Source organism: Garra rufa, chromosome 12, assembly GCF_049309525.1.
Source record: "Garra rufa chromosome 12, GarRuf1.0, whole genome shotgun sequence".
NCBI classification, from domain to species: Eukaryota; Metazoa; Chordata; class Actinopteri; order Cypriniformes; family Cyprinidae; genus Garra; species Garra rufa.
The window spans coordinates 12,609,730-12,621,628 of record NC_133372.1 but is presented as its reverse complement, the minus strand read 5'-3'; the positions used below and the strand labels follow the sequence as shown (position 1 = coordinate 12,621,628).

Below are 11,899 nucleotides of genomic sequence, written 5' to 3'. Positions count from 1 at the left end.
ACATTTTAGCATGTTTAACATGTTGTTGACATGATTAGCATGTTGCTAGCTTGCTTCTAGCATTATTGACATGTTACTAACATGTTTTAGCATGTTTCTAACAGCATGTTGTTAGCATGTTTCTAACATTATTAACATGTTGCTAGCATGTTTCAGCATGTTGTTAGCATGTTATTAAAATGTTAACATGTTGCTAGCACATTTTTAGCATGATTAACATATTGTTGGCATGATTAGCATGTTGTTAGCTTGCTTCTAGCATTATAGACATGTTGCTAACATGTTTTAGCATGTTTCTAGCATAATTAGCATGTTGTTAGCATGTTTCTAACATTATTAACATGTTGATAGCATGTTTTAACATGAGCAGCATGTTGTTAGCATGTTTTTAAAATGTTAACATGTTGCTAGCACATTTTTAGCATGATTAACATATTGTTAGCATGATTAGCATGTTGCTAGCTTATTAATTGAATGTGGAACAGACCTCTGTGTTTAGCTGAGAGAGTGTCTCCACAGAGGGCGATCAGCGCGGCCTCCACTGACCTGAGCAGAATAACACCAGTTTGGTCTCTAAAAGAAAGCAGTAAGTTTAAAATACACCTACTTAAATACAAAAACAGTGTATATAATGCCAAATCTAGTTACCCCTCACCTGTCAAACAGTTTAAAGAGGAGCCTGGTGGTTTGATCTGTGGCTTCAGGAACCGCCTCATCAAGTTTATGTGAAATGCTCTGGAACAGCTCTGCTAGATGCTGCTGTACATGTTCTTGAGCAAGACTAACTGGTTCCCCAGAACTGTGTAAAATGTTTAAAACTGGGTGCAAATCCTGCAGTGACACCAGGTGCACTGAAGTTTGAAAAGAAACAGATGCACTATGAGATGTTGCAGGTGGATGAGATAATATCATATTAATGCATCCAGCTGTACTTCACGTGAAAGTAAACATGGAAAAACTCACTCTGACATAGTTTTTGCAATGCGCGAAGCTTTAGAGCAGCTCGATACACTGCAGGACGAACGTCGTTTAGACCTTCTATGGGATAGATACATGAAATGACACATGAAAAGACCAGAAAAAACTGCAATTGCATTACAGTTTTTCTCAATTGCTAAAACACTATAACCAGTCTTTTGAACTAAAATTTCAAAACTATAACGCCATTTTTGAAGAAGCACACCCATTTCCCTAAACAATAAACACTATTCCCTGCTTTGACACATGAGTTATATTTGGTGAACTGCTACTGCAAAACTCTACACACAAACCCCTACATTTCTCAGTGCTTACACCATGAGGTCATTTAGAAAGCACAAGCATTCAACATTGTTCACTCAATCTGTGAAGTTTGAGCTCAATTAGCACACAATTATCCAAGTGGAAACACAAGGAGTCAAAATTTAGCACACACAAATCAGAACCTAAAAGAAGCCAAAGTCAGCTTACAGTTTTTCTCAGTCACTTTGGTGCATTTCTCAGATCAGAAATGAAATTGTCAAAACTACTTGTTCAACATCCACATCATCTAGTCTCTTGTGCACATCATAAAAAGCTTCTCATTCTTCTGTTCAAGTTGTGATTGCTTTGGTACATTCATACAACTGATTAGATACATTTGTCTGCGGTTTCCCACATTATCAGTTGCTATTGTCATGTTGCTCAAAATGTATGATATAGTTCTCTGTGCAATAGTTTGACCCCTCAAAACATCAAGTCATTAGCTCATCGTATAAGTCATTACCTAAATGCAAATTTTTTGATCTAGTTGTTATAAACTGTCAATCATATATTCTACACATTTCTATTAGACTTTTTGTAAATTTGCCATGAATTATTCAAGTGAATCTTGACTTTCACTAATGAAGATAATGTATATCAACCAATGATAAAGCAGTTCTCTGAAATAGCACAAAGGTACATCTCTTGAACCTTCAATTGGAAAGCATACTGCATATAGACAGAGGACAACGCAGGAGTTACAAAATCTGACAGTAGACTTTCGAATTTTTATTTTTACCTTTGTGCCCGTATTTCTTTTTCTTTGCTGTTTCACAATGACACTGTAATGCATTTTTATTTTTTTCCTCAGACCACTAGTACAGTACAAGTGTAACTGTGAATCCTATCCAGTCTTTTTCAATCAGTATCCCACATACAGTAATGTGTAATTTTGAAGAGGAAGAGTAGGAGGTGAAAGAGGAAGAGGAGGAGAAGAAGGTGGATGACAACGACAACGTGGAAGAGACAGAGGAAGGGCAAGGGCGAGAAAACAAGCAGTCTCATATTGTCATGATCGGGGCTGTGGGTCTTCCCTCAGCCTCTCGAGGTCGCTGTTCCCCTTGCACCACACCCCCTAGTCGTTCACGTTGTCTTGTCATGTGCACTGATTACACACACACACCTGTTCACAATTACTACTAGGACTATAAGTATCATCTCCACTCACTCTGCTTCATGTGTGCATTGTCTCGTGTTATGTTGTCTCTCAAGTTTCTGATCTTTGATTATGTTCTAGATTTTGGTTTATTTGTGTTTGAGTTCTTAGTTTGTGCCGTGTTGGCCTTTTGTTTGTTTAGTTTGTTTATTTGTCATTAAAAACTATTCTCACCCGCATTTGGACCCAGACCTCAGATCTGTTTCGTGACAGAATGCACACATCAAAGATGGGTCCAGCGGGGAGGATTTTTTTTGAGGCGGCAGTTCCCCGCTTGGAGGAGGCGACCACTCGCTCGGCTATATTGACGGAGGGAATGTCTTTTGAGGCAGCGTCGGCTGCACGGATGGAGTGCATCTACGCCTGCCTGGCGATGGATGCCCGGAGAGCCGAGGCTATGCGGAGGTACCCCTGCTTTGCGGCGGGGGAGGAGGCGCTCGTTCGCGGGGAGGTGGCGACAACCGCTATCTCCGTGCCTGATGCGGCGACGTCTGCTATCTCTCTGCCTGAGGCGACGACGCTCGCTATCTTCGTGCCTGAGGCGACGACGCCCGCTATCTCCGTGGCTGAGGCGGCAATGTCCGCGATCTCTCTGCCTGAGGCGGCGACATCTACTATCTCTCTGCCTGAGGCGACGACGTCCGCTATCTTCGTGTCTGAGGGGGCAACGTCCGCGATCTCCGTGCCTGCGGCGGCGACGTCTACTATCTCCGTGCCTGAGGCGACAACGTCCGCTATTTCCCTGCCTGACGCGGTGACGTCTGCTATCTCTCTGCCTGCGGCGGCGACGTCTACTATCTCCGTGCCTGAGGCGACAATGTCCGCTATTTCCCTGCCTGACGCGGTGACGTCTGCTATCTCTCTGCCTGCGGCGGCGACGTCTACTATCTCCGTGCCTGACGCGACAACGTCCGCTATCTCCCTGCCTGACGCGGTGACGTCCGCTATCTTCTTGCCTGAGGCGACGACGTCCGCTAATTCCGTGCCTGACGCGGCGACGTCTGCTGAGGCTCCGTTTGCGGCAAGGCATGCTCGCGGGACCCCGCTGCACGGCCCTGGCCCGCCATCCCTCCCCCTGACTTGCCCTCCTCCGTACCTCCTCCCTCCAGACTTTAGGAACGTCTGGAAGCCGTTCCGTAGGGAGGGGGTACTGTCATGATCGGGGCTGTGGGTCTTCCCTCAGCCTCTCGAGGTCGCTGTTCCCCTTGCACCACACCCCCTAGTCGTTCACGTTGTCTTGTCATGTGCACTGATTACACACACACACCTGTTCACAATTACTACTAGGACTATAAGTATCATCTCCACTCACTCTGCTTCATGTGTGCATTGTCTCGTGTTATGTTGTCTCTCAAGTTTCTGATCTTTGATTATGTTCTAGATTTTGGTTTATTTGTGTTTGAGTTCTTAGTTTGTGCCGTGTTGGCCTTTTGTTTGTTTAGTTTGTTTATTTGTCATTAAAAACTATTCTCACCCGCATTTGGACCCAGACCTCAGATCTGTTTCGTGACACATATATTTTAGTTGATGAGTGCCAGGGTTGGATCAGGCATGCAAGAGGATTTGACCCCTGCTGCCTGGCCAGGGCTAATTTAGCCTGTGATGCTGAAGAGGTTCTTTGGCCTGTCCCAGACCAAAGACAGGATTCTGGGCAGAAAAATTATATTTTGTTGTTGTTTGCTGTTTTGTACTGTACTCTACAGTACATTAAATTAAGGAATAAAACACTTGCAAAGGCATAGATTTGTTGTTTTCATCATGTGAAAAGTTTTTTATTTGGATTGTTTTGGTTGTATTGTTTTGAATTGATCTCATCAGTGTGTAAAACTGTGTTGTAGTGTGTGTGTTTTTGAGAATTTGTGTGTCATGTCTGAAAGCAAAGTTTGGTTTTTCAGCAAGATTGTGTTGTTTTGAGTGGAGAGCTTCATTTTGACCTCAATATAAGAAGTTTGGGGAATTGAGTTAGGAGTTGTGGATTTGTGTTTAGAGTTTCGCAAATAAGAGGCATAATTTCAAGAAATGTGTTTAAGCAATTGAGAAAAACTGTAACTGAAAAAAACAACAACTTCTTTTTATTATTTTCAGTCTTACCAATGCTATCCAAATCCATAACAGTTCACTGCTCGATAAGCCAGGAGTTTATTTCTAGACAAAAAAAAAAATATAAAGAAGCAATAAAAAAAATAATAAATTATAATTTTTTTGTTCTAAAATATAATTTTATCTTGCATTATTGTAATTACTTTGCTACTCTGAAACCTTTTTTTCATAACTTGGTATTAATGAGGGAGAATATGTTGGGTATTTGTTACATGACTATATATACAGGTATGACTAATATGTATTGTTATGTTATTATTATTTTGTCTTTTATTTTCATTGTTACAATTACTGTTTAAAACTGCAATAAATAAAATAGCCAAAAATACTAAAACGAATTCAAAAAGGTTGTCTTCCAATATTTTCCTAAAGGTTATAACTGTTTCATTGACTATTTACAGCAGTCAACCCAACAGAAGACTTGGCAACCTAGAATATCTGGCAACCACTGCTTTGATGCAGGCGCGGCCACGCGATTTTAGAGGGAAAAGCACATCTGACAAGACGGTGGGTGTTTTACTTTAAAATGGCAAATGTAGCATACTATTTATTAACAACAACATATCTTAATGCGTCTATGCTATTATAACTCCAAATTAAATAGGTTTCAATGTGTATAAATAGGTATAAGTGTACTTTAAATAGGTAGTTTGCTTGTGTTCATAGCAATAAAAGAAAACGAAAGTAGAAAAATAGTTCTACTATTACGCTCCACAAACCGGTTTCGTCTTTAACGATTTACTTTTCAAAGAATTGTAAACCGGTCCATTTAATATTAAGACCATAACCACATAATTGTAAATTGTAGCCTATATCGAACTATGAATCGATTTGAAAAAAAAAAAAAAAACAATAGTGAATATATGGCTCACCTGAACGCTATGAAATTATCCTTGTGTGAACATCAAGCCTTACAACTTACAAACTTGCGTGCACAAGCTGCTGCCGCCTACCTGGTTTGTATTACTTAGTGTTAATAATGTATCAAACAGAGCTTTTGTTTCACTTAGTCCATATCAGTACTGTTAGCTATTATTAGTTTAGTGACTGCGTTGTAACTCCGTATATTATAGTATAGCATGTATCTTTGCTTTGAAGTGAATGTGAACAATTTACTGTACTGAAGATACTCTGCTCACTGTCATAAACTAATCTCTCTTCTTCTTCTCTCCAGATCCTCAGAGTTGATTTTGCACCATGGACAAAAAAGAAACTAACAGAATTCGCCAAAATAAAGTTTTCCTCATAAATACTTTATCTGGAAACGTGGATATCATCTTGCAGTATGTGCAGCAGGCTCAACTTATTTCGTCACATGACTACGATAACCTCTCAGATATTTCGAGCAGACAGCAGAAAGTCATCAACCTACTTGACAAACTCATGAATAGGGGGGAGAAAATTTGTTGCCAGTTTATAGAAATTTTAAGACAGGAAGATATATTGGACATTTTTCCAACATTAAAGGATCATGCTGTTATTGCTTCTCCAGCCATGACCTCTCCAGTGCCGGTGGTAAAGTTCACATTGAAAGATTTAACGTAGTCTAAATGCAGCAGTCAAGTATATTCTGTTCCACTGATGTGCATATGTGCTTTCATTTCAGGTCTCTCAATACAAAATAACACGAAATCCACGTGGTACCTGTGTGATTATCAATAATGTAAGTTTTGAGAATTCGAAAGAAAGAACGGGATCAGATAAGGACCAAGGTTAGTTTTTATTTTTTTATTTTTGATGAATTTAGTTACTTAGCATAAGATACTTTAATGGAATAATTCACTTAAAAATGAAATTCACCCTCAGGCCATCCAAGATATAGGAGACATTTGTGTACCAGTGAATGGGTGTTGTCAGAATGAAAGTCCAAACAGCTGATAAAAAACTTCACAATAATCCACAAGCAACTCCAGTCCATCAGTTAATGGTTTGTGAAGTGAAAAATTGTTTGTAATAAACAAATCTATCATTAAACCATTGGTTCTGGCCAAATCCATAAACATGTTTGGAGTGTTTTTGCTTGTAAACGATCTGTGCATATTCCGCTTGTGACTATATGAATATTATGGATAGAGGTGTTGTATTTTAACTGGAAGCAATGGTTTAAAGTTTAAACAGTTTAAAAACATGCAGCTTTTAGCTGCGGCAAGACATTTATTGATGGACTACCATTGCATGGATTACTTGTAGATTATTGTGATGTTTTTATCAGATGTTTGATATTTGATGTTTGATGTTATCATTCTGACGGCACTCATTAGCAAGCAAGTGATGTAATGCTAAATTTCTCCAAATCTTTTCTAATACTAAGAAACAAACTCATCTACATCTTTGATGGCCTGAGGGTGAGAACATTTTTAGGGTGAAATATTTCTTTAGCATCCATTTTATTATTATTTGTACAGCTAGATTGATGGAGTTGCTCATATTCTCTCTTTTCAACCCCAGAGTATCTTGCCAAAGTTTTCCGCTGGCTGGGGTTTGAGGTGGTGGAGCACAGAAATAAAACCGCAACTGAGATGAAGAATCTCCTCAAGGCCTTGGGAAAGACAGTAGATGGAGACTGCTTTGTATGCTGCATCCTCTCCCATGGCGAAGGAGAAGGAGTCTATGGAACCAATGATGCAGTTGTTTCTGTTGATAAAATACGGGAGCCTTTCAATGGCATTAACTGCAAGGGGTTAGCCGGCAAACCCAAGCTGTTTCTCATACAGGCATGTCGTGGGGGAAAAAATCAAACTCGTGTTCAAGTCCAAACGGATGGTCCAGAAGATGTAGAGTCAGAGATGGAGGTGGATGATGGTGATTTTGATATCACAATCCCATCTGACACGGATTTCCTTATTGCCAGGTCAACCACTGATGGTTACTATTCTTATAGAGATTCAAAAGAAGGCTCCTGGTTCATTCAATCACTTTGCCGAAACCTAGAGAAACATTGTCCAATGTGAGTTTGTAATGTGTTTTTTTATTGCAGCATTTTTATGTTCATTGCATGGACAAAATCAGAACTATATTATCCAAAAAATATATATTCTTTATTTATTTTAATGTTTTTAGGGGGACAGACATCCAGACAATCCTGCTTTCTGTGAATGATGAGGTTAGCCGTCTGGGAATCAAGTCCAAACAGATGCCTGTCCAAGAAGTCGCCATGAGAATGAAGCTGGTCCTTCTGCCAGTGTGAACCACTGAAAGCTCTTGCTGTGTTCAGCACTGCTCGATATGCATTATGGTTTTAAAGGATAGTTTATAAGGGAATCTTTACTATTACATTCCCATCTTTGTTTATGTTCTTAAAGATTTCTTAAAGTTTTACCAAAATTGTTTACTTCAAGGGAATCATGAGCCATTTACAGTTTTTACAGACGCTAGGACACATTTCTCAATACTTAGGTCACTTTTGCAAAACTCTTCACACAATTCTCCTAACCGACTTTCAGCTTGGCAAAACAGTTCATTTCACATTCAAAATGCACTACAACTACCAAAACACTTTATTCTAGTCTCAAATAAGCTCCTTCTTCCAGAACACTAGCAAAGGTTGACAGCCGACAAACACACTTTGTCACCCACAAAACAATGACCTAAAAAACACTAACAACATGTAGCATTACACAGTGTTTTCTTGTGTAAAACACGGACACATCTCTGTTTATAACTGCAAAATATATTGTTTATAACTGCAATATATGTTACTGGAATGAATCAGACATGATGCAGAATTCGTCAATATGTCCATGTTTACATCACAATACAAACCTATTCAGCAGTTGTCCCCTTTTGTAATGAAATTGAAAGAGTAACACCTGTGTAGATGTATATCTACAATGATAATCAGCTGGGGCTGGTTAAACTGCATTTTTAGATTTGAAATATGTTTCAATAAAATTTTGCTGTCTTATTCAGTTTTGCATTATGTTATTGTTTTGAACATAAGTTTAACAGTTCTGAAAACAGTATGTAAGCATGTGCAAAATGTCCTGTACGTACAAAGATTTTTGGCAGTTGTTGTGTCTGAGTGAGAAAAGAATTGAAGATGATGTAGTCGTTGAATGCATTTTGTGCCAAAACAATGATAATTGATCCTCAGTTTAGCCCACATAGACTTCTGTTGTGCTCACTGTGTGAAGAGTTTTGCAAAAGTGACCTAAGTATTGAGAAGTGTGTCCTAGCGTCTGTAAAAAACTGTAAGATGTTTTCTAAGTAGGTTTTTGATATAAAAGAAAATCCTGCATTTTGCAGATTACACTAATTTTTGTACTGTTATTTTAATGTTCTTTCTGTATCCAGTTTACATACACATCCAGGTATTTTATAATGAAATGATCATTAAATATGGTAATTTTTGATTTGTCATAACCATCAATAAAATTAAAAACATTTAAATTACCATTTTTGTCATAGTGTGAGATTGTTTTGGTGCTTTATCAAAGACACAAAGCCTGTTGGTTTTCTCCTATCTTGATTCACATGATACAGTTATCTGCTTCCTAACATGCACTGGAATTATATACTAATTGTAACATAAACACATATTTTTACCATACTGATAATCCAGTAAATTTATTTTTCCTCACATCAATCTACACTCCATGCACCATAATGACAAACCAAAAACAGAATTGTCACAACTTGAAAAAAAAAATTAAAAATAAAAACTGAAATAAGTACAGTACATTGCATAAGTATTCGTACCCTTAACTCAGTACTTAAAAACACTGTGAAAAACACACTTTGTCCTTCTATATGCACCAGACACTTTCTTACAAACACTCCAAGTTACAAAGACTCAACAAGATAACCCAAATGTTTACTTGTGAATGCACCACAAGCCATATTGCACTACTCGTTTCTTTAACTTTAATACCTCTTTTGCACAATATCTTGCACAATATTGTATAGCATTATGTAAAGAACTTGTATAGTCTGTCTCAAGTTATTTGTATAGTTAGCTATTTATAGTATATGTATAGTTAGATTACCGTTTCAGTAAATTAGCTATGTATATATACAATACAATTCAGCCTCCTGGTCTGTTTGGCGACTCGGTTGATGCGGTCGTCAGCAGGTACCAGGAGGCCCGCAGACAAGCGGCAGCTTTTCAGCAATACCTCCCTCGCCGTGTCTTTTCCTCTGGGGCTGCTGGACGGGAGCAGCCCCAGCCACGTACCAGCTCCTCACGCCGCGAGGCGCAAAAAGTGAGCGTTGCTACCCGCACCCCTCCTGACAGATCAAGGGGGCGGGGTAAGCAGCGCTCTAAGTCGGGGGCTTCTAAGGCTAGGCCCGACCTGAGGGTCGTGCTTCAGTCAAAGAGGTCCTCGGCTAAACGGCCCTGACTGCTGTGGCTCAGGGCCGTTGAGGGCAGCCCCTCTCGGGGAAAAATGGGGTTCACCACATTATATGGTGCCCGTTTCTCCTCGGGGCCCTCAGGAGACCAGTCAGCTAACCCTGCCAGTGCTTCAGGGCGCGACAGTCTCCCGCAAACCTCTGCTGGTGGTCCCGCCCGGCAAGGTAGCGGACCCAGTAAGTTTGTCACCCCCACGGGGGTCCTCAGAGCAGTTAATTCAGGTGTCGCCTGCCAGTCAGCTATTACAGGCCACCGAATTAATTCCCTTAGTACACTTTCTGGCAGCGTGGAAACTACTGCCGAATGTGTCTCCATGGGTCCTGCGTACTGTAGAAAGAGGATATCAAATCCAGTTTGGCGCTCCGGCGCCGCCTTTCAACGGAGTGTTTCCTACTGTGGTAGGCCCCGAGCAGGTTCTGGTAATGGAACAAGAAGTAGATTCTCTTCTGAGGAAGGAGGCCATCGAGGTGGTCCCTCCTCAGCACAGAGAATCCGGGTTCTACAGCCGGTACTTCATTGTTCCCAAGAAGGATGGAGGGCTGCGGCCCATCTTAGATCTCAGACAACTGAACCGCTCAGTCAGAAAACTGAAGTTCAGTATGTTAACTGTCAAGCAGGTTGTGTCTCAAATCAGGTCCGAGGACTGGTTTGTCACGATAGATCTCAAAGATGCGTACTTTCACGTCTCCATCCTTCCTCAGCACAGGAAGTTTCTCAGGTTCGCTTTCAGGGGCAAAGCTTACCAATACAGAGTTCTTCCTTTCGGCCTAGCACTCTCACCCTGAACTTTTACAAAGTGTTCCTTCGCGGTGCACTCAGGTTGAGGCCTCGGGTGAACCCTAAAATCCCCACGTGGGATCTTGCTGTGGTACTTGAAGCCCTCTGTAGGCCTCCTTTCGAGCCCTTAGAGGAGATTTCAGATCGCTTCCTTACCATTAAGACAGCGCTGCTGTTGGCTCTTACTTCTCTGAGGAGAGTAGGAGACCTTCAGGCCCTTTCAGTGGCCCCTTCATATATTGACTTTGCGCCTGGGTTGGCCAAAGCATTTCTCTACCCTAGACCCAGGTACGTACCGAAGGTACCACAGCCAGTCACCCTGCAGGCCTTTTACCCTCCTCCATTCGTGGAGAGCGACCATCGGAAGTATAACTGTATGTGCCCAGTGCGAGCACTGGACACATACGTCCACAGAGCTGCCCTGTGGCGGAAGTCAGAGCAACTGTTGGTCTGCTACGGTCCCCCTAAGAGAGGGCTCCCTGCAATGAAACCGACTATCAGTAGATGGATTGTGGATGCCATAACTACTGCCTATGAGTCCTCTGGCCTCCCATCACCGATGGGCGTCAAGGCTCACTCTACCCGAGGCATGGCAGCCTCGAAAGCTCTGATGGCAGGTGTCCCTATTCAGGACATCTGCAGTGCGGCGGGTTGGTCTACACCTTTGACCTTCGTTAGGTTCTACGAGCTAGACCTACGAGCCACTCCAGGCTCCTCTGTCCTAAGCTGACAGAAGATATACCTCGTGAGCCTGAGGGCCGAGGTAGATGTTCCCTCTCCGTTGGGTGCTCCCCAGGCAGAGATGTAATTTCGCTCGCGTCCTGGCAGTTTTCCAGGCGGAGCCCCTTTCAGTGTCCTGGCCAGAGCTTCCAGGCACTATTTGTGTCCCTCTTGTCCGGGTGCGCCCCGACAAAGGACTATTGTCTCCTCGTGTGCCCAAGGGCTGAGGACGACTCCTTCCTCTTAGTCTGGCTGGTCACCAGACAGAGGCCTTCACCTCGTGTGCCCAAGGGCTGAGGTGCCTTACATATCCCTCTTCGCTGGGCGCATCCCAGGCAGAGATGTAATTCCACTCGCGTCCTGGCAGTTTCCAGGCGGAGCCATCCCAGTATCCTGGCCAGAAGTTTCCAGGCACTACTTGAGTCCCTCTTGATCCGGGTACGCCCCGAGAAAGGACCACCTTTCTCCTCGTGCACTCGAGGGCTGAGGAGAATCCCCTCTCTGGCTGGTGACCA

General features: G+C 41.9%; 2 protein-coding genes across 2 annotated transcripts; one reads left to right on the top strand and one right to left on the bottom strand.

Moving 5' to 3' along the window:
* Positions 1-458: 458 nt before the first annotated feature.
* On the bottom strand, positions 459-4,547 carry LOC141346886 (dystrotelin-like). The gene is made up of 4 exons (XM_073851844.1): positions 4,529-4,547; positions 964-1,035; positions 656-851; positions 459-573 (listed from the first exon to the last, which is right to left on the bottom strand). The coding sequence occupies exons 1-4, from the start codon at positions 4,545-4,547 to the stop codon at positions 459-461; spliced, it is 402 nt and encodes a 133-aa protein (XP_073707945.1).
* A 415-nt stretch (positions 4,548-4,962) lies between these two features.
* LOC141347176 (caspase-3-like) lies at positions 4,963-8,929 on the top strand. Its single transcript, XM_073852180.1, has 5 exons — positions 4,963-5,044; positions 5,712-6,052; positions 6,144-6,249; positions 6,986-7,484; positions 7,598-8,929. The coding sequence occupies exons 2-5, from the start codon at positions 5,735-5,737 to the stop codon at positions 7,722-7,724; spliced, it is 1,050 nt and encodes a 349-aa protein (XP_073708281.1). The 5' UTR covers positions 4,963-5,044; positions 5,712-5,734; the 3' UTR covers positions 7,725-8,929.
* Positions 8,930-11,899: the final 2,970 nt, after the last annotated feature.